The sequence below is a fragment of the Poecilia latipinna genome, unplaced genomic scaffold, assembly GCF_001443285.1.
Source record: "Poecilia latipinna isolate Pla-1442-1.1 unplaced genomic scaffold, P_latipinna-1.0 Scaffold417, whole genome shotgun sequence".
NCBI classification, from domain to species: Eukaryota; Metazoa; Chordata; class Actinopteri; order Cyprinodontiformes; family Poeciliidae; genus Poecilia; species Poecilia latipinna.
This window is the reverse complement of record NW_015113033.1, coordinates 151,533-178,937: the sequence shown is the minus strand read 5'-3', so window position 1 is coordinate 178,937 and position 27,405 is coordinate 151,533. Positions and strand designations below refer to the sequence as shown.

The following is a 27,405-nucleotide window of genomic DNA, read 5'->3' as shown; positions in this document are numbered from 1 at the left end:
CTTTTTTTTTTTTTTTTTTTTCTCCTTCAATGCTGACTGTTTTCAAGGGAATGTTTAGAGGAAAAACAACAACAGGGTGGGAATGAGCAACTGTCAAGGTGCAGCATTGTCATTGATGTGTTGTGGTGGTGATCCTATGTTTAAGAACGCATGTTGAACACCTTCGTGTATTTTCCTGAATCCTTTAAACATTTAATATCTCGTTGCAGCAAAAAAAAGAAAAAGAAAAAAGATTTAAAAAAAACAAAAACAAAAAAACTGCATGTCCATTGAACAGTTTTGCAATAAACAAAGTATAAAGAACGTTGGGGGTAAAGAAAAAAATAGTGACAAAAATTCCTTGCAGCCCTGCAAAAACAACAAAGGATGAGAATTAGACTTTGTATTTATATTTCTAAACAATAGAAAATGTCAAATTTGAACTCACCTGTCATATGTGTGTGCATGAGGAGCTGCAAAATCTCACTTCCCAATGTGCTCGAATGGCACGCTGACCTGCAAAAGACGGCGGAATAAAGTTTAAGGCAAATAACTTCCAGTTTACAATATTAAACTGAAATGTAAATGGATGGATTTGAATGGATTTAACTTCCCATAAGGTAAACTAGAGCTGCACCGATTGCAGTTTTCTGGCCAATCACTGATGCTTAAAAAGCCTGCCCTGCCAATTCTGATTTTGGCTTTTTTGTCTTAAAAGTCACTTTATAAACTTCCAACTCAGCTGTGGCTCCACACAATGCAGTAGGGCAAGTCAATAAATCAATAACTATACATGTTGCAATAGACACATGATCAATATCTGATAGAATATTCGCTGAATCGCACAGCATTCTGGGAGATGTAGGCAGAAGAAAGACTTCTCTTTCAACCACTCACAGCCAGCTAAGCAAGTAGCATCAATGAACTCACTCACTCTTTGGTTACCTAGCAACAACCCTATTGAGTAACTTTGCTTACTCAAAAGGTTACTTGCTTCGCTACGGTACACTCACTTCAATGTTCATATGGAGAATTTAAAGTGAAACACCAAGTAGGGTATAATTGTGAAGTGAAGGAAAATTATACATGGTTTTAATTTTCTTTTCAATTCGAAAAAACACATTTTTAACAGATTTATACAAGATTCGCAGCAATTACAGCTGCAAATCTTGCAAAACAATACTTGCAAAACTCTCCATTATTACTAAGATTACTCAGACATTTAATGCTAATGAGGAGCCTTCACAACTGAATGAACTGAATTTTATTGAGGCATGTTTTATTGCTACACCTCTTCACAGTCAACCATGTGATACACCGAGTTTGTCCATCATATCAAACACATCAACGTTTGGAGATGTATTGTGGGAAAATGTAGCAAATCTCAAGGGGAATTAATTCTATTGCTGAACACTGAAACAGTAAGCTGTGATTACCTCCAAAATCTCATGAGATTAACATCAGAAGTTAGAGGTTTAATGTTGGAGTTGATCCCAGCAGGGAACAGTGCAAACAACACTAATCTAGCATATGAGTAAATCAATTCCATGTACCTCTTGTTTTAAAACAATATTTGTGAGGAAGGAGGGTTCTAATTTCAAGGATGATTACAGTTTTGCTTGGAAAAACTCAGTGCCTTGAATGTCGTCTCACCTGTGACGTGGAAATCCTGGACTGGTCTTGTCGGGCCGTGAGGTCAGAGGACGATACGTTGGCAGGAGCGCCACGGTGTAAACGCATGCTCACCTTCCTCTCCCGCTCAGCGCGGGAAATTGCACGAGGTGACGTGTTGCCTGTAGGGAAGAGAAATAAGAGAGGGCTTCTGATGAAGATTTTCTAGAAAACATCGAGTCAGCAAAGTGATTTAAAGGGGCAATATGCGTTTTACAGCCACTTGGTATCATTTTACAGCACAATCAAGTAAACTGCGTTCTAAAAATACTGTACTCATCAAAAATGACTTCCTAATTTAACGACTTTAAATTGTCCTGTCTCTTTAAGAAACCCTGCCTTTAGGAAGTCATCACATCATCGCTTCTCAATTAACCAGCATTTCATTGAGAAGCAGCTACTATAATGAGCACAGCAGATGGGAAAATCCACCAGGTGTTTGCTAATTGCTGCTGGCTAGTCTGAAGGAGCTGAGTGGGGGGAGGGCTGCTCTGTGAGTCGGGAACTTGTAAAATGCAGCTCTGAGGAGAAGCGTTTGTCCTCAAGGGGGCAAAATGCTTTGGCCCCCCAAAGCATTTTGCACTAGTTGAACGGTTGCCACGGGAGATTACAGGATTTCTTAAACGTGCATGAAATGATCAAAAACACACTAGGTATGTTTTAGATGAAGGACTAATAACATACCATGACGTAAAAAAGTCAACTTTGCATAATACTGCCCCTTTAAATTTTAAAACTGGAATGTGTTTTAGTCAGTAACCTACCAGACTGCTGGACCCGTGAGGCCGGGTTTGAGATGGCTTGCTCTGGTCCATTCCGGACTCTGTTGGGAGCACCTGGGGCGGGGGCCGAGGGGAGGCCCCGCGACGCAGAACCCCTGGGGGCTCCTCCAATCCGGTCGTCTCGTTCGTCCCCGGCCCTTCTGTCACGATCCCCATCCTCGGTTGATCGACTGGCGCCCTGAGAAATGCAATCGGCCATATTAGGAGATTTCCACTGAAGGTTTCAATAAGCAAGGAAAGTTTGGATACAAAAGAAGAAGAAGAAGAAGAAAAAAACAACATACAAATTTGAGCATGTTCCAGTCAAAGACGTAATCGTAGGAGAATCCTTGTCGGTGGAAGAGATTCCTGAACAGTTGGCGTAGGTAGGAGTAGTCCGGTTTGTCATCGAAACGGAGTGAGCGGCAAAAATTCAGGTATGTAGAGAACTCGGCTGTAGAAAGAAAAACAAACAAAAAAAAAACCAGAACGAAAGAAAAAGTGAATATACAGGAAAGTCAGAATACCTGCAAGCGTCGACACAAATACTAGAATCCCCAGTTCCGTTTTAAGCAGAACAAACTAAACAACAGAAGCTGTGGATGGTTTCAGGAGCTGCCTGAGGACTCACAAGGATATCCTTTGCAAAGAACTTCGATGGGTGTGGACATCTTCTTCTCGCTGATTCGCTCGTACTTCTGTCTCTTGGTGGCAGCCTTGAGGCCCTGCCAGGGCAGCGAGCCCAGGTTGAAGTACATGAGGACGTAACCGAGGGACTCCAGGTCGTCACGTCTCGACTGCTCTGTGGACACGAAGTGCCAGGAGTGCATGAATGAGACAGAACTAAACCTGATGATTTTAAGGACAAACATCTGGGGGTTTAAAGAATTGTTGCAATTTTACTTCTTGGTAGAGTTCAACTTCTGGCAATATTATGGAGCTAAAGTATAAGAAATACTTGCTTGAAAAATCTAATTTGAAAGCAGAAAAAAAAGTAGTTGGTTAATTGTCCCATTTGAGATGATTGTCAACTAATGACAATAATAATTCTTGTTAGGGTGGCCGACACTTACAAAAATCATTTAAGGAGCTTTTTTCTTATTAAAACTACTTTATTCCTTAATTGAACAAAAATTCTTCAAGACCTAATACAACTCACAGAAAGGATGACTGGAGGCCAGATTTTGAAAATGTTTTCAGTCATTCGATAATTAGTTTTAAGGAAAGAAAGAGAAAAAGCCTCTTTTTTTTGTAGAAGAAATCAATTAAAATCAGAATACTATGAAATAAAATTTTAAGCCAAATCTACGGAAAATGATTAGGGACTAAAAAAAAAAAAACAACTTCTGACTTTTTTCGGAATTGTGAGATATAGTCCGAATTCCGAGATTTTTTTTTTTTCCAGTGGCTCTAATCCTCTTCCGTACATATCACTCAGCCATAGTCACATTATTTTTAAACACCTCTTAGCTTTATTCAGGAGCATCAGTTGCTGTGACCAATCAGAATGTCTGAACAAAAAGGAGCATCAACTGTTCATGAGATGGTAGCAGCAAACCTTTCCACATCTGAAAACCATCATACACCACCAATACATTTTCAATAAGAATAATAAAATAAAATAAAACACACACACACAGAAAACTCCAAGGACAATTAGGTCTGTGCATCCACTAAACTCTACCACCAGGCAAAGGTCAATGTGACCCAGATTATCAGGTAGCTGAGCCAGAACAGAGCGACCCTGATAAGAGGAAAACCTCTGGGTTTGATGCGCAAACACTGTGAAACAAACGACTATGGCATCATTCTCCCTCTGTAGATATCGCAGTGAAACTCGCGTCAGGGTCTCACCGATTCCAAGATGCGTGTTGATGGAGGCGTAGCGCGCCGTTCCCGTCAGGTTCTTGTTCTCCCTATAAGGGATGTGCTGGTGCGTGCGCGCGTCGCGGTACTTTTTGGCCAGCCCAAAGTCGATGATGTACACCAGGTTGCCCTTCTTGCCCAAACCCATGAGGAAGTTATCTGGCTTCACATCTCTGTGGATGAAGTTCTTGGAGTGGATGTACTCGATGCGACTGATCTGGAAAGGAAACATTTCTGTTACGCCGACAGTCGGCCGCGCGAGAGCTTCTTAGGTGAACGGACAGAAGGAGGACAGATTGGTAGTGGCAGCGGGACAAGTCAGGACAGGAAGGTCACGACCCCGCAAGGCTGAAAAGCAGCCAATCGGATGACCATATGGACATCTGACATGCCAACATGTCGGGGGCAAAAGGTGAGTCGAGAGTCTGACCTGTGATATGAAATATCTCAGTCAACACAGAGTAAAGCCGACAGCAGACAAGGAGAGGAAATCGAAACATCCAGATCCTCTAAAAAGATTTCAAGGGAATCGTATACAATGTTTACACACTGAGCTGCTGCAGAAAGAGTCACTCCTATCATGCTTCTCTACTGGCAGCGTAAATATCTCGTTCACATTGATAGTGGCTGACTGAGTGTTTCTGTAAGGCGAAGTTTGAGTCTCACCATCTGGTCTGCCAGAAGCAGGACCGTCTTCAGGCTGAACTTCCTGGAGCAGAAGTTAAAAAGGTCCTCCAGGCTGGGCCCCAGCAGCTCCATCACCATGACGTTGTAGTCGCCCTCGGCGCCACACCACTTTATCGACGGGATCCCGACTGGTCAGATAAAATAAAACGGGAGTATGTAGGGTTGAGTGGCAGAACAACAGCATTGTCTTGAAAAAGAGTCATTAAAACTGCAGCAAAGTTGATTTAAGTGGTGTTAAGGTGAATTTTAGCCTTTATTTATACTGAAGGACTGGTTATTCTGCTGTTTCTTTTGTGTAGCAGTATCATCATCTCAACAGTGGTGCTTTGTGTTTAGGAAGTAAATCAGTTCACTAGAATAAACAGTCACTCTGCCATGTAAACACAGACAGGTTGCTCGTTCTATTACCCATCCCTGCTTCCCACACGATCATGTTTTGAATAAACACTAAAACTGCAAGGGTGGTAAGGGAAAAGTAGCATTAACTGAATATTGAGGAATATGTGGAGATGAAACAGAGTAATACATAAACTGTATTCGTGCCCAGGTAGGGTAAGGAAAAGTTACATGACTTTTAACGCATTAATTTTGATCAATTAATGACACAGATTTAACAAGTTCAACTTTTTAACACAAGCAGAACTAAGTTTTAACTCCGATTTGACAGCATATGGAAATTATGCAAGCAGAATCTGTTGAACTTCTTTGCCACTGAAAAAATGGGGGGAAAGCATTTTTGTGGTACAACATCAGTTAAAAACAAAATAAATAAATATATATATTTTGGTTGATGAACGACAAAATAGTTACAAAGGTCATTTTGATTCTGCTAAGTGGACACATTTCAGAGCAGCATCTGCTTTCCTGTCTAGGCTTCATTTGGTAATATTACTGTAATGTGAAAACCTTTAATTGGTTATTTGTCTATCGTCATGCCAACAGTAATACGACATTCTCTGGTATTTCTAGTAAGACTCAACTATCTCAATAAAACAGATAAAAACCAGGATAAAAGTGGTTGATTTCAGCAAACTGAAAAAAATAAAATAAAATCCCAGACTGACCCTGAAGGTTAAAAAAAAAAAATAAATTAAGAGAATTTAAATTTCATTGTTCAAGCGTCAGGTTTAGCAGGATGTTTTTGCGCCGCCGCAGCAACGTCTGTGAAGGAATGCGCTGAAAAATCCTGCAGAGCGCGTTGAAGCAGCAGGCGGCTCACCTCCCCCCTGCATCATCTTGTAGAACTTGCTTTCAATGTGCAACTGTGGGTGTTTGGTCTTCACACATTCCAGCTTGATGGCGACTTCCTCGCCCGTCGCAATGTTGGCACCTGAGGAGAAGCAGACAGAAATAACCACATCTGTACGGGACGCGCAGGAGAAGCAGGTTGAGCTGCCCGACGATGGAGGAAGGTGAGGAACAGTTTCCCTCCCATGCTTACCGAGGTAAATGTCTCCGAAGGATCCACTCCCTATCTTTCGCCCCAGTCGGTATTTGTTCCCCACTCTCAGCTCCATGGTTGCGAGGTGTCACTGTCATCAACGGACAACGTAGATCTACAGGGGGGAAAAAAAGCAACATATAAACACATTCTCAACTCTGTGGCTCGTTATTAAGACGTAGTTTGGGGGTCAAAATAAGGGTGGTCATTCAACGTGTCGTTTGTCATCTATAGTGATAAATTTATTTTAAGAGTTTTGATTTGTTGGCTCGATAAATTCAAATTAATGTGTAAAATCCCTTAAAACTGTCCGTTGTCCGTATGTTACCAATTTCTCCGCCGTTTGCTCAACGAGTGCATCAATAAATATACGTTTTTTTTTTTATTATTAAAAATGGTTATATGCAGTTACTGTATAATCATTTTTGGGTTTTTCATTATGATTCAGTTTTTCCATTTTAACTGCTAGTTTTGACTAGTTTTTAGAGCGTATCTGCTAGTTTTTCTTAATTAGTTATATAATTTTTTAGTTTTTATTAAAGTTGTAGTTTCGCTCATTTGTTTACTAAAAGGTGATTATGTGTACATCGATTGGTTAATAAATGCTTAACAGAAGATACCATTTTCAAAAAATGTATTCAATTATTGTGGAACAACAAACGACTCATGGCGTTTCCTCCAAACTTTTGCTGTCACCATTTTGTGGGCTAAGCTTAAGTGCCGAGAGGAGGGAAGAAAGAAAAAAATAATATATATATATATATATATATATATACATACACACACAAAAATTTATTTCACATCAGATCAAAAAGTTAATCAATAGATTCATAAACAAAGACAAAGCATAGTCTATCTCTCATTTCAGAATGTTTTAGTTTTACAAGTTCCACCTGGTTATAGTTTCCCCCCATTAGTTGTTGTTTTTATTTATTTCAGTCAACAAAAATGTTCTCTCAATTTCAGATTTCATTGTTTTGTTCATTTCAGTTAACTATAATAATCTTGGTTTAGTGGCATAAATCACACTTCTCTGTGTGACTGGTGTCCTGAAGAAACGCCTTATAAAAAGGAAATGTTAGTCAAGAGCAGAATTTGTGCATGAGAGGCTACAATTGCTGTGCCATGCAGTCACAGCCTCAGAGTTACATAAAAAGTAGTAATAAACAGCTCTTATCACTTTTATGACATTACCACCACGGTTTTGTAACAAAACTAAGTTCATATCAGTCTCCCCTTGGTCAAAAACCTTTCAGTGTTAAACGTGGAGCCAGTTTCTTTATTTTGCCACGTGACAGAATGACTCAAGTCTTTGTTGAGACTCGGTTTCTCATATGATGAATTTATACCAGCAAAACTCTCCACGTTTACAAGACGATGCATCCCGTTAGCTGGAAAACACATCTAGACTCAAGAACATAAAAAAAGAAAAAACAGTGGAACTTGCAGGGTAGCTAGGGATGATGGGGTGGAGGACTGCTTTGGGCTCAGCAGAAGAAAGGAGGAGCGAGAAAAAAAAAAAGAAAGAAAAAGAGGCCAACGTATAAATGCCGGTTTAAACTTGGAAGAGGAACGAGGAGGACCTGATGCTGCACGAGCACGAGGCTTCGGGATGCATGAGGAAATCGAGAGCAATTTCTGAGCCAAGCTCGCACGTGATGGCGGCGCGGGATCATCACTTATTTAGCGCTGCGCTCGACCACGCCACGTTGAGCAGCCACTGCCAAAAGCGAGGCTGAGCTCTCTGCCACGCTGGGCTGGCAACGCCGAAGGAAAGGAGGCATGAGCGGCCGCGGCGACGGAGAGCAACTGGCTGGCTGGATCTGTGTCAGAGCCCTCGGACCGTTGGGTCTGTGTGATGAACTCCAGAAAGCCCAGAGCTGCGGAGCGGCGCTCATTAGACGAGGGTTTACTCCCAATGTTAAATCTGGGAACGCCGTGTCGACAAAATGTGCCGTTTCCAAAATGCAGAGAATACGGAGAACACAGACCGAGCCTACAAACACATTCATACTGAGGGAACAAGCACACAGATAACATATCGATTCCTTGGATGGGACCACAAAACGACCTCGGTTTATCTTACTCAAGAGAGAAAAATCTGAATCTTCAAAACAAGTTCAGTTTGAAGACAACTCGAACAAATCAGGCAACAATCCTCCGAGAACCAGTATGGCAGGCAGTTTTAACATAAAATCAGTTTCGGTTGTATTCCAGGTATTAAAAATTGATGCATGGCTAGACACATTAGTACATTAAGGTATCTTTAATTATGTTTTGACGAGACAAAATACCCATTTGCGATATCTCTCAAATAGATTCTGTCTAGAATAAATGACATCACAGCTACCATTAATTTGTGAGGGAGCTTTAATGTGAGATATCAACGATTAATTACTGACCATCAGAAACAAATATTTATGATATTAAAAAAATAAATTATGACTAGTCATGAAGTAGATTTAAGATCTCACTTTTTGTTCTGAATAGTCAAAAATATCTTGAATGACACCATGATTCAAGCCATCTTAAGATTTTTAGATTTGACTAGTGCAAATTAAATTGCAGACACCTTTAAGAAAATAATGACTAGGCAAAACTAAATTAGAAATATATGGATCTATAATTCTGACTAGTCTAAATTCCTTTCAAGACATCTCCAAACAAATTAGGTGACATCAATTCATTCATTTAATTAATTGAGATAACTTGAATTAACATTCTGACTAGCCAGAATTACATTAACTGATATCTTGAGTTAGTATTTGTCTAGCCAAAACAACTAATTTCCATAGCAATTTAAAATTTCAATAAAATAATGAAAAACAATAAGTTGTTTCTCCACCATTAGCACACTTACACTGTGGTTGACTGACAGCGCTTAGACGCTCCTCCTGGCTCTGATTGGTTGTTTTGGACCAGGAGCTGTACATTTTAACATTAACAAATCAGGGAAGATCTTTTCAAAGATTGTCTCATATTACACTGGCCCAACGTGGTGACAATTTTAACAAATATATATGTAAAAAAAAAAAAAAAAAAAAAAATTTTTTTAGGAAAGCTACATACTGCAGCTTTAAAGTTCTGCTCTCTCTCAGCCTAAAAAAAACTATAAACACACCTTCAGACTTAGTAAAATAGCTTCCATTTAACCTCTTCTTGCTTCCCTGTGTGTCATCTTGCAACTCACTCACTACATATGGGATGTTTTGAAAGGTTGATCACTGGTCAGTGATGGTTAAGCTAAAAAAAAAAAAAGTCCAATTAAGGTTTATAAGTGTATTTTTTTTTTGGGGCTTCTCTGATTATTTTACTTATTTCATGTTTTTATCCATAATAATTTAACATTTAGTACCTGTTTAAGATCCAAAGAAGCCTGTTGTATGCCATTAGTTAGAAAACGGACCCACAAAACTGTAATTATTTAGAAAACTTTGACTACGAGCAGGTGGATAAATACATCCTCTGGTTTTATGATAAAACTAGTTAATAGCACAAAAAAAAAAATCCAAAGCACATGGGCAACAATTAAAATTTTTTTTTAAATTGAATGTCAGCAGCTCGCCACAGCAGATGTGACAGACGCAGACGGATCAGAGTTAATAAAGGGTTAGGGCCATGACACACAAGAGTGTGGAACTGGCGTTGCAACAAAAGACCAGAGTTGAGGAGTAAAATAATTACAAAACTAAAACAGAGGGCACTCAGTTCAGAAACAAGAGACACACAACGCTCAACTCTATTCCTCTGTATCCTCCAGGCTGGTGCATGTACTGTTAGCATAAATGTATTCAAATAAATGCTTTTGTATTGGTCTTAGCCCTGCCTTATGACTGGGATTTTAGGATTCTCAAAAGTGTGAGTATCATAAGCTCAACAGCAATGGGAGAAATTCATCATTTTCAGGTCTTGGAGACAGCGTGAGTGCATAAGCTGAAGCGATTGGAATTAGCCTGTCACACTGCACTGGAAAAAGAACATGTGCTATTACGGTAGTAATCGTCTCCAGGAGAGTGGATTGGTCAAGATGGTACAGTACACATCTGCTGGTTCAACGGGAGTCTTAGTAGTAGCTGCGAAAACATGATGTACTAAGGAGCTGAAATGCTTTGGTTTAAGCTTTAATACCTCACAGTGACGACTGTAAAGCAGGAAATATTTTGGGGTTTTTTTCTCAGCTTTGCATCAATCTAAACAACTTCTGTTTGGAGCACTTTTACAGGAAATTACATCTACTCAGAACTCTTAAAATAAAAAAAGAAAGAAAACAATGTCAGTCACGCAAAACCAGATTATTTCGCAATCACACGAACACTGCTAACGTTACGCCCCTCACAGCTGTCACTACAAACAACTACTTTGTTCTGAATTCAACGGATGCCACATTTTGTGCGCATTTTTTTTCTCCCCCCATTTATGCTAACAAAACGACGGTTTTGTAGCTGTAGTGGCACAATTCAGTCGGTATTCCTTTTGACAAAGTGCTGCGATGTGATTTTTAGAAAAAAAAATGTATAAAACATTTACAGTCATAATTTGACAAAAATAATAAATAGGTGACTTAAACAGCTTATGTCTGCTTTTACTAGTTTGCGTTAGAAATACAAGCCACAGGAATCAGCGTAAGTTGACTGTTAGCCGCTACGACTATGCTAGTAGGAGGAATACGTTACCCGAACCGTGGGACGTACTGCTGAAAAGGTTCTATATTTAAGAAAGCTTCACATTAATCCAGTTGAACAAGTCAAAAAAAATTTTTGTCTTACTTACAACCGCACCCTTACATGCATTCAACTAGCCAGGGTAGACAGCCAGTCCTAGTACTTGCCCCCTCCCCCTCTCCTGTAAGCCGTGAATAGGAGACTCCGCTTCGGTCGAATCGGGTCTCTTTTCCCCCTCGGTTTTAATGGTTCCGCGACCCAACACTCACCCGATATCGGGTTCGTCCGACAGCTGGTTAAGTGGAGCTTCTGATCCGATGGTTGTCAGTCGGACAAGAAACCGACCAGAGGAGGATGGGAGCGGATTATGGCAGCTCTCATACCCCCAGCTCTGAGCTCAGTCGTCGGTTGCGCTCCCTGTTGATAGTCCCTGAGAAGCTCCAGCAGCACAAACGGCCGTTCTCCACTCTGATTTGCCTCCCGTCCTCTCGTTACTTAACGACGTACGTGCTCACAACGTCGATGATGTCACCCTCTGGCTGTCACGTCAGTACTAAAACTGGAACGTCAAATCTAACTACGCCTCCTTTATTTAATTTCACCATTCATTAAATTTCTAGTTACTGTTATCCGCTCCAAAAGGAACTACTTAATAGAATTTTGACAGTTAAACGCGTTATCTTTTTTTATATCGCGTTAGTACTTTACAGCAAGTAAACAGTTAACTGTAAGCCATTGTTGACTGTAGTTGTGACGTTGGTTTTAAATTGGATTGGTGTGTTGATGGTAAAACGATGACTGACACAGGGCTTGCTGCAAGACTTAGTTGTAATACCCATTATATATATATATATATATATATATATATATATATATATATATATAATATTTTTGCTAATATGAGGTAGAGATACAGTTGAAAATTCACATTTCGAATCACCAAACAGGAGAGAAATTTCACATAATTCTGGTTAGAAGACTACAAACATTCATAGTTGGCATAAATAGCATCTTTTTTTTTAATCTTTTAGGTGTTTTTAGCTGTTATTTTTAAGGTGAACCAAATCGGTTGAGGATATACAACCTGGTGTCTTTTCTAAATGAAGTGTGTATATTCTGTGCATAATGGGTTCCTCTCACAGCCTAAACACAGAACCACAATTGTAAATTGTTTCAATTGTGTTTTATACCTAATACTAAATATTTAAGTGGAATATTGACATTGTATAGAGTACAGAAAAATTCCCCAAAAATGTAAACATGGGCACTCAGTTCTTGGGTAAAAAACAAACAAACAAAAAAAAAACACATTTAAGTTGTCCTTGCATAATGACTCAACTGCATTGAAAAGCACACAATTAATCTGAACATCCATGTCCAAGATGAATTTATGCAAATTTCTGACGAGAGCTGTGTACATTTCATGACAAAAAAAAAAAAAAATAACCACAAGGACAAACTTAGAAGCCAATACTTTCATCTTTATTAATCTTGTTCTCATTGTTTAAATAAATTTTTCTTCTGTAAAATCTCAAAACGAAAACACTGAACAGGAGTGTTAAAGCCTGTCTTAATTTAAAACAAATACACAACAACAAACCATTAAAAACGAACGGTAACGCTTACACTGTATCTGTAAACAACCCGCCCCGCCCCTCCCCTCCCACTGCACACAGTTTGATAAGATTTGGCATGTCCATTTTTCTCAACGCATATGCCTTCAGCTCTTTGTGTCATTAAAATGTTTCTTTTTTTTTTAATTATTGCAGGTCAGACAATAAAAAAAGACATATCTACTAAAAAACACTTCAAATGAAAAGGGAAAAAAAAGCATTAGTGCCAATATTTCTTAACACACAGCAGAATACCAAATGCACTCATAACATTTTTTTGTATAGACCTTCTGTATAAGTAAGCAGCCTTGCCCACATTATGACAGGCATTACCATGCGTACACACATCGTCACATTCTCACACACATGCACAGCGACTGCGGTGGTTTATAATCCACTTACTTGGTCTCAGTCTCACTCATACTCATAGTGTGTGTGATGCCGCACGCAGCATCGACACGTGGAGAAATGCATCGTAGCCTGAAAATGCCAGCAATTAAACATGTATCACTGCAACAGTAACAAACATGTTTGAGAACGAATAACAGAAAAAAAAAAAAAAACTAAACCAAAGAGTGCGTGAGAAACAACAGTAGGAGGTCAGCATTTCTGAAAACAGATCAATGACTTTTTTTCTAGTTTTTTTTTTCTCAAAATTTCACTATTCAAAAATTAAAATCATAGATCCAAACGAAACAAGAAAAAAAACAACAAAAAAAAAACAACAAAAAAAAAACAAACTTAACATACACAGTAAGATACAGCCCTGATCTGGATCAGAGCCGTTTTGCATGTGTTTGGATTCAATCTCTGTCTTTAAGGGGATGTGAATACAAACTGCGCTCCTCAGTGTTCTCTTATAATGATGAAGGTAATGCTGTTTACAGTGCCTGTCTGTCTGAAGGCTTCTCTGTATTTGGTGTGTGCATGTTCATGTAAATCGGTTAAAAAGTCCCCCTACTTACTAAGCACATTGTGATCCAGTCGAGTCTTTAAGACTCACTGACTTTTCTTTTTCATTCTTTTTCAGGTTTCAAGTCTAAGCAGTTGAAATCTTCATGTGTGGAAAAAAAGGCTGAATACACATCTAACAGTCCCTGCATTTGTTTTTGTTTTTTTCATATATATAATAGCTTAAGTCTGGCCATGAGAATGTGTGTAAGCATGTCTCACATTTCTGCTTTAAGTGTGTGCACGTTAATATGCATACTAGTATATGTACGCACGGGTATGTATTCAGTACATCAATATGCATACCATGTAAATATGTGTGCCATATTAAGTACATATGTATCCCAGTGTATGCCCTATCAGTGTGTTCAAATCCAATCGTACTACTCGTTAGGTGGGCTCATCAGATGGAGTCGGCCCCTCCCCCCAGCAGGTCGCCAGGCAACAGTCCGGCGGAGCCGTCCATTTGGTGCCTTTCCTCCATTTGAGGCGCTCCCCACAGGCTGCTGCTCGGGTATCCTGCGTTTATGCCGCCCCACAGCCCAGACCGCCCGCTCTCCACCCCGCCGACGCCTCCTTCCCCGGCCCCGTTGGTGCTCCACTGGGAGAATATCGCGAGCCCCGGTCCTTGGGCCGAAGACGCTTCCGAAGACGCGCCTGTACCGTCGAGACTCTGCCACCCGGAGCCGGACGACCTTTCCCCTCCGCCGCCGTTTCCGCCTGAAGACGAACCCACCGCCGGTCGCTCACTCCCAGGGGAGCTCCCGCCGCTGCTGGCCACGGCCGCGCCCGTTCCGGATGAACCGGGCGCGCCGTTGCCCGCCGCTCCTCCCGAGCCGGCCCCTTCGGCCTGGGAATGTGCAAAATAGCGTGCAACCTCTTCTTCACTCACAAACTCAGCCAGGATGGTGGTGTTTCCCAGAACACACCTGGAAGGCAAGTCAAGGAAGACGTCTTTTAGGAATACAACATTATTCAGTCATTAAACTTCTCAAAGTTTTCTTATGTTATAACTAGAGCCGCAAAAAACTATTTGACTTATGATTATCGATTGGAACTAATTTCAATCTAAGAAATCAATTGATTAACTAATAATGTCCGCTTAGACCATGTTTTTGTGCTATAGGTTAGCCGCCATCCAGCAGAGGGCGCCCTGGTCTTCCTTAATTGGAGCCAGATGATACAGGAATTAAGATGGCGGAGACATACAACAGGAAAAAGAAACGGTCCAAACGGAGTCTGGAGTGAGATGCAAGATGCACCTTATATTTCAAAACGGTGCTAGGGCATGTCAAGACAACAAAATATATAAAAAATATATAAAATTATCAGAATATAGTCATAAAAGTGGGGAATTTAAAACAAGAGGAAACTGGTTCTGGCCGCTTATTAGTTGACTGATGGGAATAATCAACCTTAGATTAACTCATTAATCGGTAACTTCCTCCCTACTTACAACCATAAGCTCTAAAGCATCTATTGCGTTTTATTTTTATAAACAATATTTGAGAAGCACTGGATCCGGGCTGCTGGTGAACTTACATGTGAAGAGCACCCTGAGCCTTGGCCGCCTCCTGCCGGCTGTTATATCGAACCAGAGCGCTGCCCTGGGTTAGGCCCAGGTGAAAGGTCAGCAGGGGGCCGTGCTGCATACAGATAGTCCTCAGCGTGGAGCCGTCAATCTAGAATCAGAAAAAGAAAAAAAAAATAATGTTTGGTGTAAAACATTTCACCAGGTTCATTCAGTATTGGGCCAGAAAAGGTCAAGGAATGTCAGCGGTTGTGTAAGAAAGGTTATGCAGAGGAAAAGCTGCATGTTAATAATGCAGACATCGCACTTTGCATTGAATTCATTTATAATGTCTTAATCATTACGGTGAGATAGACCGCTACAACGTCTCCAGCGAGATAATCGGTGTGCATTACTAATGTAAGCCCAGAAGTGTTTGGGGAATGTCCTGAAAAAGTAATTTCTGTTAATCCTCATTAAATGGCTGAGTTATCTCTGCAGCCCAACTCTAGCAGAGTCTGTTTGATCTGATAATACTTATTTTAGAGTGTGAGAATGAATACGCTTTTATCTAAACTATCCTATTTTCTTTGTTTATGGAAGTCGGTGAGGCTGAATCCAAATCCAAAGATCCACTTCAGATTTTTATAGGTGAGAAATTTGGAAAAGTCCAGGATTTTATTCCACTTTAAAATTACATATCACGTTGTCTGGCTCATCACATAAAAGTTTCTTGAGTTTGTCCGCAGCTTAAAGGGTGTGCCACTTTTGAAAGGGACTGCATTATTTTCACACAGTAAGCAGTTGCATCATAAAAAAACAATGTAATCACTTTAAAAATATGATAAAATTAGATTAAAAGTTGGTTATCAGTGAGCAACATTCAGGATTTTGCATAAAAGGGATTGTAACTTTCTGTATCCCACAGATCTTTTATCAGAAAACCTTTTATGTGAACCTGCCTAAATATAGTTTATTTAGATGACTAATTCAAATATTGACGTTGACTAAAATATAGAGGTTACCGACAAGTAAATCTAACCTACCTCTGCTACTGTAATTATTGTTCTGAGTTAAATTTCCAAACAATGCTGATATTTTTAGTCTCCTGTGTCCATGTGAGCCTCCTCTGTCCTTACCTGAGGGGTCAGGTTTCTCAGCAGCAGCCAGCAGCTGCTTCTAGAGGTACCATCACTCCAAGCTGAGCCTAGAAAAAACAAACGTGTAACAGGAAAAGAGAGGATGAAACAGAAACACTGTTATGCTAACCATGCTAGTCAGAAGCTATGATACATGAAACCTTTTCTTAACAGTATAAAATCAAAACAAAAGCTGACAAAAAAAAAAAAAAAACTGTTATGAAACCAATTCTCTCTCCAAAGTACCTGACCCAAATCTTGACTCTTGATTCATCCCTCCCCAGCTCCGAGCCAACCGCGGACCTCCAGTTCCCCACGGGGAGGGCGAGGCCTGCTTCTGATTGGTCAGGCCAGGAGGGGGACGCGGCAGCTGCGAGCTATTGCGATTGGTCTTCCATAATTTGTTTTGTCCGATGGGCTCTGGAGGCCAGCTGGGCTTGTACTCAGAGTACTTTCCTGGGAGGGGTATGGAGAGTGGGAGAAATAAATGAGTTATGAAATGCAAGCTACACAGAGGCAAGTTGCAGATATGACAGCTTAGCAGAGAGAAAACCTGGGGAAACTTTTCTAAAACACAGAACATACGACCATGTAGTGATTTGAATTCCAAATTAATGAGTGGGGCAAAAAAAGGAGTTGAATGCAAAGAAGAAGCAAAATAGAAATCAGACCTGTGCTGTGTGCATTGCTGAGGGGGCTGTCTGAGGCACTGTAGGGCCAGGCACCAGGTGAAGGCAGCGAGGTGTTGAGGGAGGGGTTTGGCCCTACAAACGGTTCAAACATCAGCAAAAAGAAAGTAACAGCCCAAATACTGAGCCATTAAGAAGACTGTCCTCGTGTGAGGGCTCCAGGAAACGGGCTGGACTGAGCTACAATACACAGAGCAGTGAAGCTTCAGCGATAAGGAGTGTTCTCTTTTTTATTTATTCCTTAGAAATGTGGCATTTCCTTTAGAGTTTATCTAAAATCCTCACAGGATTTACAGTACGGCAACAGTTGCTGTTAGCTAGACTGGGTTAATTGGCTGCACCTGAGAGAGCACAGATTAACAGCACGCATAGAGAGAGGGCAGATCCGCTTGTTGACGACTTTTATTATTGAATGGCTGTCACAAAAACTATTACCCATTTCCTGTTCAGTTGTCCATTTGACGCTGCAGCTCAACAACATGAAAAAGAACATGAATTGGGGGCTTGTCCGGGATATTAACCATGAGCCTCTTGCTTTTGGTAGCTACTCTTCAGCTTCACCATGTTTTAGGAAAAAAAGCTTAAAGGAATCTTTTTTATTGACATTTTATGGGATACACATGAAACCTGAAAAGTTTGTAGATTTAGTCCCGTACTTTAACTAAGCCATTGTAAAAAAAAAAAAAAAAAAAAAATTAAGTGTTTCAACAGAAAATAGGGTCATTCCCTTTTGGAAGGAACTTAATTTATGCTTTTATATTCAACCTCAAAAATACTTTAAGAAATTTTATAAAAAGTTTCTTTCTACTCTATGATTATGTGTTGCTTTCTGTTAAGCTATCACATAAAATCCTGATATTTGGTTATAATGTGAACGAGGCTTAGAGGTTTGATAACATTTTTATGATGAAGCAAGAAAACTTCAGAAAATCTTGTTAAACTACCAGGGCACTATCATGTCTTTGCCTGTCTTGGTAAACTATTTTATTCAAAAATTTAAAAAAATGATTTTAAAACATTGACTATATAATAAATACAATATAATCCAACAGCAACTAACAGTACATGTGGTATAATAAGAGTTTATTATCTTTCAGTTGGTCCAAGCATCATTTTTAGAGTTAGTACATCATGTACTTTTGTCTCAAGGATAATATGTAAACACTCAAACCAGGAACTTAAAAACTGGAAGATATTTGGGAGTGAATTACCTATGTTGTCTCGTAGTAATGGGTGGTCCGGATCATTGAGATTTGGGGATGCAGGGGAGCCGAGGACTCTGCCAGGGGTCATGTAGGGGTCAGACTCTGGGTCCCCAGTGCTCTGGATTCCTTTCCATGGCACACCGGGCTGGAACTCTGTCACAACGGAAACATGAGTAGCTTTAAATGATCTGGGTAATTTGCATGTATTAAAATTTAAAGCCTTGGCTACGTTCTACAATCCTCAGTGTTCACTAATTCTGAATTACAATCTTTAATCTGCTGTTATTTAACTTTAAGGCTGAAACAATTAATCAGATTATTTGTGATTAATTGATTATTGAAATAATGGACAAAATTTTTTTAGAAATCAATCGTTGACCTGCTGGAAAAACAGTATACCATGAGCAGTAATGAAGCCAAAACTGTACAAAAATATATATACACTTGCATTTAAGAAAAAAAAAAAATGTAAATACATTTTACCCAGAAAACCTAGCTTTAGCTTCACCTGATTCAAATTCTGTAAAAAAACAAAACAAAGAAGTCTTCTCTTAAGCACCTTTTGCTATCCAGTTACTGAATAGTTAATGAAAAAAAAATCTACAAATATTCAAGGATACACTACATGAAGGTTGTGTTATTACATTTTAAACAATGAAGCACTTTCTTATTTAAAAAGGGAATTGATTTCTTTATTTTTTGATATTGTGTAAATAAAAGACTGCAGTGGATCAATAAAAAAAAAAATCTGCAGAATGTGCCAATTTATCAATTCAATTACTAAAATAATTGAAGGTTGCAGCTCTATGTAACTTGTAAAAACATAAGTGTAAAGTTTTCCTCAGACTGTCACTGATCCTGTAAGATGGAAACAGATAAAATGATAAAGAAGCAGCATGTCCACACCTGGAGGCCAGCTTGAAGTGGCAGGTTTGTTTCCCATCTTACTACCAGGAGTTCGGTGCCAGCTGTCTGCAGAGCCCTGAGGTGGGATCCCTAAACCTTCACTGCCCAGCATTTCATACTGGGAGTACGGAGACCCTCCTCGAACCTTTATCGTACTGGGTATAGGGCCTTGCGGATAGCAAAAAAAAACAACACACAACAGCTTTAGTCATTTGCTGCGCCACGCTCAGATACACTGAATGGCGAGTGAGTAATGCAGTCGCGGCAGCAGCGGAGGTGTGACGTTTGGAGATGCAGGGGGAAAAAATCCCAGTGGGAACCATCTGCTGGCCTACCATTCTTGTGAAGGGCTGTGTCTGGAGGAGACGGAGCAGGGGAATGTCCCTCCATCATCCATTTAAAGCGGGACTGTTGTCCACTCATGTCCTTCATGCCCCCCATCATGGGACTGAGTTCTAGTGTCGACAGGTTGCCACCAGCTGTGAGCCCTGACCAGAAAAAATAAAAAAAATCCTGGATCAATCCTTTACTCCGGCTGATGGGTGAGTAAAAACATCAGCTGTCTGGAGGAACGTACCAGAATACATTCCTTGTGATTTGGCATGAAGATCTGATAAGGGACCCCCCATCCCAGTGTGTGGGAGGGGGTCTACCATGGATTGTTTGGATACGCCTCCTCCCAGGTGAGAGGGGGACAGCTTGGAGTTCCCTCCTCCAGGTGTTGCTCCTCCAACTCCAACCTGCTGCTGCTGCCTCTGCTGGAGAATCGCCATGATCCTCGCCAGCTGAGAAGAAAGAAACACAAAGGAAGAAGAATGAGAAAATGTGCAAGTACCATAATTTCTGGACTAGTTAGCGCACCTGATTATAAGCCACACCCACTAAGAAACGCCAACAAAAAAACATATTGGCTGCACTCGTCTGTATACTTGCTTAGACATGTTTCATCATCTTGTGTTTTATTAACTTTATATTATAATCCTTTATTTATCTGTAGTTCTATAAATCAAAAACAAACTAAAGTCTGGGTACTTGTGTACATTGCCTGTATCTGCATCATCAGTTTTGTATCATTCAGATTTTGAACTGGAACTTAGTTAAGGGTCATCCAGAATCATCCAAAGCAATGAAATGGCTTTTAACCCCAACGTCCAATCAGACGACCTCTCATGTCTTCACTTGTTCCACTGCTGCGGTGGCTAACGCTTTAGCAAACAGAAATAAAACTGTCTTCACTCAGCAACCATCACTGTGAATCTCATTGTGTAGTCATGTTGCTTAGCAACACAATAACCTAACTCAACCCGCTGAAACTTAAGTGGGGTGGGGGGGGAGACAAAAAAACAAAAACGCAACCATAACAACCCTCTCCGGAGGAGTCTGTCCACGGAGGCGCCACGCCTTGCTCTGCAACACTTCTGAATGTCTCTGGATGACGTCGGCTAACAGTGGCAGCCCTGACAGAGTGGCCTCTTCTTTGTTGTGTGATCAAGGAAGAGCAGTTGAACCAAAGATGTGTATGATTAAGAAGATCTCTGAAATGCTCACCTGCTGCGGGTCTGTCTGCTGCCTGAGAGGCTGAGGTTGGGGGAACTTCCTCTGGTTCTGCAGGAGCTGCTGTTGCTGTTGCTGCTGCTGCTGCTGTATCAGCAGCTGACAAGCCTGCCACAGACGACGGCAAGAAACGTTTTTTTAAAAATCAACGTTCAACAATCGCTTGAATGGCCGATTCGTTCTTGCGAAAGGGTCGCCAGCGGGTGACTCATGTTGGTGAGCTGCGTAACGTTTTGGCGCGTACCAGATGGAACTGCTGCATGTGGGGGTAAATGTTGCTGAGCACTGCAAGCTGCTGCGGGGAAATCTGAGGCGGGAACACTCCTCCACCGACACCACCGACCCCGCCGACACCTCCCACTCCCCCTACGCTGCCACCAGGAGAGGGCATCTGCTTCAGCATGGGACCCGGCACCTGTAGGGTTAAAAAATAAAAATAAAAAATAAAAAAAATAGAGCGAGAGATTACATATAAAATGGGGGCTTGGTGACACTAAATGAATCATGATAAAAAAACTGAATTGCATTGATTCCAGGTGCTTTGGGAACGTTATGTACTTTTGTCACTAAACAAGACTTTCTACTCAACAGCTGGAATACGCCACAGTCTATAGGCGCTGAGGAATGAAGAAATAAGGAAAATGTAACAAACTTTGCTGCCCCAGTGATTATTGAAAAAAGTTAATTTTGTCGTTTTGAGACCATTTTCTTGAAATTTATTGATAATGATGCAACAATCGAATTTCGCCCAATCACAGACCGGAACAACTGAAAAAAAGACAAATCACTTTATGTTGTCATTGTTTACACAACGTTGTGATATTTAAATATTTGCAGCCGCAAGTGCAAGCCACTTGTGTTTTTGACCGTCTCCATAGCAACAACTCTGAATCCAGCTGGTGTGAAACCTGTATCCTGATGCTGTGGCGCATTTCTGAGTTAAAACCAGAATCAATAATGAAAGTAGCGGAGAACATCACAGCCCGACAACAGGTTACCACGGGAACCAAACAACTAAAAGATGCCAGCAAAATTGCAATGACTATGACTCTCATTGGGTACCATAAAAATTAGCGGTACCAGCGAGATAAATACTTGTTTTGTTTGGCAAAAACAAGAAGAAGAAGAAGGAGAAGACGATGGAGGACAGCCAACCTGAGCAGACAGGAACTGATGAGGCACTTGAGCCCGTAACCCTGGGGACGCGTTCATCGAATGCATGCCAGGCTGGTGCATCCCTCGAGGCTGAGACATCCCTCCTCCACCTGCAACAAACACTCCATGGCCACCCATCTGGAACAACAACGTGCCACCAACCATTAGCAACTCTGTGCTGAGAGTCAAACTAAAGGCTTTGAACAGTTTCAAGTGACTTGTGATTTCAATGTAATGTTGAAATTACGTAAATATAGCATAATAAGACTCTTGCCTTATCACCGTAGGGTCCCATGTCACCAGGGCCCATGTCTTTGGAACTAGGCATGCGGTACCCTCCTCCGCTTCGTCCTCCTCTTCGCATCTCTCCATTGTAGTCATTTATTCCTCTCTTGTCCCCGTCCATCTTTTTATCCACCCCAGGATCATCACCCTAAGAAAAAAAATAAAAATAGGAATGTTTTTAATGATAACTTCTTATAAAAGTGAAGGGGTTTGGGATTTTTGGAGAACTTCTTACCAGAAGACCCATGTTGGAAAACTGGCGTGATACTGGATTCATCCAGCTGTCGCCTCCTCCACTCTGTAAGAAACCCAAACATCGCTCTCAATCAAAAACAAGCAAAAAAAGTTTTAAAAATAGTTATTTTTCCATAAATAATGATGTACATGGTTAAAAAAAAGAGAAAATCAAGATGGACGCAACATGAAACATCTATCATTGGCTGTGTGATTATCTGTTTGGATTGAAAGACTATCGACAGCGTCTTTGTTTCCATCAATGTGGGAAAAGAGTAAAAAACAAAGTTAAAAAATAAGCAAATAGAAGAAAGAAAACGATTCTGTTCCAGAAAGGTCGCCCCGTTCCTAACCTTGATGTTTCCTCTCTTCCCAGGGTGGCTCTGTCCCCAGCCTCCAGAGTTAAATGACGAGCCGCTTCCCTGAGAACCCGCGCTGTTCCACACTCCGCCGCCGCCGCCGCCATCCTCGTCATCCTCCCAGCTCGGGTGCCGGGACGCAGCGATGGGGCCATCGCCCTTCCCGCCCCAGCTGTCCACCGACTTCACTCCTGCAGCAAAAACAAAGCAAGACGGCTTAAGAAGCAGCCCAGCCTAGAGATTCTTGAGAAGAACTGGGTATTGGTGCTAAAAAGTGGATTAAAATCTTCAAAAACCACTGGAGCTGCATAAGTAAAGGTTTCGGTTCCTACCAGGTTTGCTGGGGTTGGGTGAAGGGTTCCTCCAGCCAGATGATTTGCTGGAATCGTCCGGTTCTCCCCAGCCGGTCGCAGCGTCCGACGCCTGGCCCCAAGCCGCTGTACCATCATCCACGCTTTGTGCAGCTCCACCCCACATGCCTGTAAAGGAATTGAACATTTAGTTTTATAATTTGCTATGGAAAACGGACGCCTTGTAATCAGTCCTGATTGTTATTCCGCTTCCCTTACCCACTGCTCCACTGCCGGGGTTGGAGTTGATGCTGTGCTGCCGTCTCGGAGGCTGCTGTTGCATCGCTGGCGGCGGCGGACCCTGTGGGCCTTGATTCGACCCCGGCGCGGTGCTGTTCTTGTCCCACAGGTTCACATTCTTGTTGTTGTAGCGCGTTGGGTCCCCCCAGGCTGACGTGCCGTCGTCGATCTCCATCTTCCGGCTTATGGACTGAGGTGACGGTTCCTCCCAGCCGCTGGGCTCCAGCGGGTCCCCCGTGCCTCCGGAGATTTGAGGAATCGGGCCAGAGGTCCACCCCAAACTTTGGTTCTGGTTCTTTGAAAGTTGAGCTCCGCCTCCGACGCTCGGCTGGCTGTTCCACCCCCCCGGTGATTGCTGCTGCTGTTGATGATGATGATGATGATTTTGGGCTTTCGTTGGTGCCGCTTGGCTGTTTGGTATCTGTGCTGCGTTGGGTTTGGCGCCCCCCCAGTCCTGGTGGGATTTGCCTCCACCCACATCTCCTCCACTGCCCCACCCTCCTCGCTGAGATCCCCCTTCGTCCACGTTTCCCCAGGAGGATCCCTCATCGGAGTTGCTTCCGACTCTACTCCTCCCGTCTCCCCACCCGGCCCCAGAAGCCGAGTCTCTCTTGCCCCATTCCTCTCCCCAACCACCCGTTTCTCCTCTTGTAGATCCTTTCCACCCCCCTGTTCCTTTGTCTTCTGCTCCGTCTCCCCACCCGCTACCCTGTTGTTCAAAGTCTTGCCAGTTTTTCCTTCCTCCTCTGTGACCTCCCCACTGCTGGTCGTCCGTCCTCCATCCTTTGCCCTCTTTGTCAGGTGGGGGTTCCCCCCATCCTCCAGCTGCCTTTCCTTGACCGCCCTGGATGTCGTCTTCCGGCGATCCTGGCTTCCTCATGGTGCTGCTAGGCATAAAAGGACCACCAGTAGACTGCGTAGCGCCACCCTCCCAATTGTCCCTGGGCGTAGCGGGGCCAGAGTTTAGGCTGCCGGATGACACATCATTGGACGCAGAACCGCTCTCGGAGGGGTACCTGGAGCTGCGGATGGTGGTAGTGTTTATGGTTGCTGATGAGAATGCAGAGGAAGATGAAGGGTTTCTTTCGTTTCTGTTCCCTACACCTTTTGAGGTGTCCAGGTCCCAGGCCACGTTCTGCTTGATCTGAGTCTGGCCCCAGCCCGTGTTGGACAGAACTCGGGGGTCCAGGTCGGATCTGTTGAGCATGCTAAGTAAGGCCACGTCTGCCCCGGAGGAATGGTCGGAATGGTGCCGCGCGGAGCGCTCCTTCTGTCCGCCTCCGCTTCCAGCGACAGATCCACCGCCGCTCGACGACGAATGTCCCCCACCGCCTCCGACAGCTCCACCCGGCTCTCCTGGGCCTCCCCACTCCCCGACTGTCCCGTCTCCACCTTCCATCCCTTTCTGATTGTCCCAAGCTTTTGTCATAGTTGCTAAGTTTTGCGAGGCAGAGTCCTCTAAACAGCCGCCGCCGCCGCTGTCCGTGCTGCTGCTGATGCTGCTTCCATCCACTTCTCCTCCACTTCCTATTGCTAAGTTAATAGAACCTACACTTTCTGCGGTGCCGCCCCAATTCACTTCTGTACTTCCTCCTTCCCAAGCTCCCTGAGATACAACTGGGTTGGTTGACCCCCCGCCATTCCCCTTGCCCCACCCGGCTTTGTCGTCCTGGCTACCAAACCTCCAAACGTTCCCTTCGTGCCCCTGAGCTCCTGTACCCCCTCCGCCCCACCCGTCCGCCTGCGAGGCACCAGCGCCAGGTTCGGAGGTCACCGGAGGCATGGCGCTCCAAGATGACGAGGCAGCAGAGGAGGAAGACAGAGACCCAGAAGTATTCGCCTCACCTTCACCGCCAACCTCAGAGTTTCCCTCGTTGACGCCTTCCTGATTTGGTCCCGCTTCTCTCCCCGCCCCGCCCGAACACGGCTCTGGCCCTGGATTTCCTAAGTGCTGCTGCTGCTGTTCTCCAGTCTTGGCCCCCACAGCGGTTTCAGTGTGCTGCTGGTAGAGACCAGTTTGATTCACAGATGAAAGTGTCTGAGTGGTGATGACAGTGGTGCTGGCAGAGAATGAGGAAGCTGAAGTCACGGACGAGTGTTGCGATGAGGCGCTACAAGCCGGAACGGAGGTCCCGCTCTGCCCCAGGGCGGGCCAGGCAGACGGGTTCACATTAGGGTTGAAATTGGCACCAGGGACGTTGCTGCTGCCACCCAACGGGCTCTCCTGAGGCCCAGGAAGAAGATGGGAGACTTTGGAATTGTAAGATGCTGCCGAGCCTTGGTCTACCTCCACTTGGGACGCGGCGGAGGAGACCCACACACCACTTGGCTGAGCACATTCAATAGGCGAGGAAGAAGAAGAAAGAGGAGAAGAGCGAGGTGGGGAAAGATTGTCCATGTTCCCTTCTCCTCCTCGTACTCCTCCTGCAGTTCCTCCCTTCTGCTGCATGTTTCTCTCCCCCCATGAGGCACTACTGTTGTTGTTACCAGGGCAGTCCTGCTCCTGCATCCCTCCTCCAGCCCCTTCAGAAATCAGTTTGGGGCCAGCAGTGATGCTAGGCCAGTCATCCAGGTCAGTCCCATCCATAAACACCTTCCCGCAGCCCTGAGAGGAGGACTGGCCGCCGGAGCCGGCCCCCCATGTGGAATTTGCATAAGTTGAAGTAGTAGTAGAAGACGACAGAGCAGCAACACAAAATGAGGATGAGGTGGGGGGTGAAGGGGAGGATGAACCCACGTTGGAATCTGTGGACAGAAGTTGAAGAAGTTACTGTAACTGGGATGTTGGGTTCCTCCAGTTTTCAACCAAATCTATTGAAGGATACGACAGTTCTGGAGACTTGGTCAGTTTTATTCTGCACCAAGGAATCGGCACAGGCTTCCTTATTGTTTGGTGGTTCTTGCATGAGGAATCAATCTTATCTACCTTCACAAAGGTCTGAAAATCAGTCACTTTTCCTTTTAGCTCTGCCTGAGGGAGATCTGACCGACTGACTCACCCACCAGGTCACGCCTGCACATGTGCCGCTAACAATAGTCGTCCCACTGCTGCCGACTTGGCAACTTTGTTACTATATTTAGCAACTTTTCAGACAAAAGAAATCGGTATCGGCCAAAATTGGAATCGGTGAGTCAGGCTTATTAAATATTGGTGATCGGCCAGAAAAGGGCAATCGGTGCACCCCTTATTAGAACAACACTGTGATTTGTTTTTCAAAAGGCATTCAGTGTTTCTTCTACAAAGTTCCCATTTATGGAAAACTGCTTTTCTCTAGATTTATGTTTTCAGTTAACATCAGCTAAACGTACATCGAAATACAGAAATCTGCATGTTTAATCTTTCTGCTCTACACCTGGTTGCCTTTAGCCTCACCTGTATTTCCGTCGGCGTTTGCATTGGGGCTTTCTGCCCCCTGTAAGGACGGGGCAACATCCCAGCCACTGCCTCCTCCCACCCCTCCCGTACTGCTTTCCCCTCCCCCCAACAGCATGGAGGACAGCGGCGGCTGGCCCCTCTTCAGTAGCACTTTATGGTCCTGCTGGCAGCGAAATCGCGGTGGGACTTCTCTAGACATGTATCGCTGCTGCTGCTGCGAACTCTGACTTCCAGAAGGAGACGAGGCGGAGGAGGGCTGTCCGTTGGCCACAGCAGTTCGCTGCTTTGCATTGTTCCCGCCACCAGGAGGGACTTGGGCGGAACCCCCACCTGCACCAGGACTGGGGGACGACGGGGAAACGGGGCCAGGGCTGGGGGACGCTGAGCCTGGGGTGGCGAGCGGCTGGGAACAGGAGGGCTTGGCTGGTTCTGGCACTGAAACGTCAAAAAAGCTCGTTTACGACATCGGAATTAATGTAAGATTCACAACGAGGCCTGTCACGATAAACTGCTGCACGATAAATTGTCCCAGCAGTTATTGCGATAAACAATTGTGTTGGTTTGAGACCATTTTCTAATCATGTGGTATAATAATGCAAGTTTGCTCTCTCAAAGACCAATAAACTTTTAATTTAGCAGGAAACAGATAATACTGGGACCAAAATAAAACAATAAACAGAAATAAAAAACAAACACAATCGAAGTCATACAGTTGTGGTCAAAAGTGTACATACACTTGTAAAAAATCATAATGTTATGGCTGTCTTGAGTCT

The 27,405-nt window shown here is 43.1% G+C and overlaps 2 protein-coding genes and 1 long non-coding RNA gene across 4 annotated transcripts in view; 1 reads left to right on the top strand and 2 right to left on the bottom strand.

Moving 5' to 3' along the window:
• Window positions 1–217: 217 nt before the first annotated feature.
• Window positions 218–11,626, bottom strand: LOC106950687 (casein kinase I isoform epsilon). The gene is made up of 11 exons (XM_015037701.1): window positions 11,336–11,626; window positions 6,406–6,520; window positions 6,184–6,294; window positions 4,944–5,092; window positions 4,266–4,494; window positions 3,043–3,213; window positions 2,717–2,865; window positions 2,415–2,610; window positions 1,633–1,772; window positions 428–495; window positions 218–348 (listed from the first exon to the last, which is right to left on the bottom strand). The coding sequence occupies exons 2-10, from the start codon at window positions 6,479–6,481 to the stop codon at window positions 463–465; spliced, it is 1,254 nt and encodes a 417-aa protein (XP_014893187.1). The 5' UTR covers window positions 6,482–6,520; window positions 11,336–11,626; the 3' UTR covers window positions 218–348; window positions 428–462.
• LOC106950688 (uncharacterized) overlaps window positions 10,856–27,405 on the top strand; it is a 26,039-nt gene continuing 9,489 nt past the window's right edge. The window contains exons 1-3 of the long non-coding RNA XR_001425664.1: window positions 10,856–10,865; window positions 15,890–15,897; window positions 25,012–25,017. This is a non-coding gene — a long non-coding RNA (uncharacterized LOC106950688). The remainder of the gene's footprint in view (window positions 10,866–15,889; window positions 15,898–25,011; window positions 25,018–27,405) is intronic.
• The window catches only part of LOC106950685 (trinucleotide repeat-containing gene 6B protein-like), a 22,319-nt gene continuing 8,600 nt past the window's right edge, over window positions 13,687–27,405 (bottom strand). For both annotated transcript variants that reach the window (XM_015037697.1, XM_015037696.1), the window contains 18 exons: window positions 26,630–27,067; window positions 23,236–26,001; window positions 22,999–23,145; window positions 22,661–22,857; window positions 22,309–22,371; window positions 22,063–22,221; window positions 21,789–21,926; window positions 20,878–21,048; window positions 20,628–20,741; window positions 19,657–19,864; window positions 19,415–19,567; window positions 19,080–19,247; window positions 18,180–18,326; window positions 16,951–17,043; window positions 16,526–16,735; window positions 16,280–16,347; window positions 15,173–15,312; window positions 13,687–14,559 (listed from right to left, as the gene is read on the bottom strand). In XM_015037697.1, the coding sequence (XP_014893183.1) occupies window positions 14,034–14,559; window positions 15,173–15,312; window positions 16,280–16,347; window positions 16,526–16,735; window positions 16,951–17,043; window positions 18,180–18,326; window positions 19,080–19,247; window positions 19,415–19,567; window positions 19,657–19,864; window positions 20,628–20,741; window positions 20,878–21,048; window positions 21,789–21,926; window positions 22,063–22,221; window positions 22,309–22,371; window positions 22,661–22,857; window positions 22,999–23,145; window positions 23,236–26,001; window positions 26,630–27,067 (5,906 nt within the window). In that variant the 3' untranslated portion in view covers window positions 13,687–14,033. The remainder of the gene's footprint in view (window positions 14,560–15,172; window positions 15,313–16,279; window positions 16,348–16,525; window positions 16,736–16,950; window positions 17,044–18,179; window positions 18,327–19,079; window positions 19,248–19,414; window positions 19,568–19,656; window positions 19,865–20,627; window positions 20,742–20,877; window positions 21,049–21,788; window positions 21,927–22,062; window positions 22,222–22,308; window positions 22,372–22,660; window positions 22,858–22,998; window positions 23,146–23,235; window positions 26,002–26,629; window positions 27,068–27,405) is intronic.

Bases quoted from the DNA above. Each gene is read 5' to 3' on its own strand.
- LOC106950687 (XM_015037701.1), bottom strand. From the start codon at position 6,481: ATGGAGCTGAGAGTGGGGAACAAATACCGACTGGGGCGAAAGATAGGG. The intron at 6,295-6,405 runs GTAAGCATGGGA...GCTTCTCCTCAG, and splicing joins CTTCGGAGACATTTACCTCG to GTGCCAACATTGCGACGGGC. The intron at 2,866-3,042 runs GTGAGTCCTCAG...TTCTTTCTACAG, and splicing joins TCTTTGCAAAGGATATCCTT to CCGAGTTCTCTACATACCTG.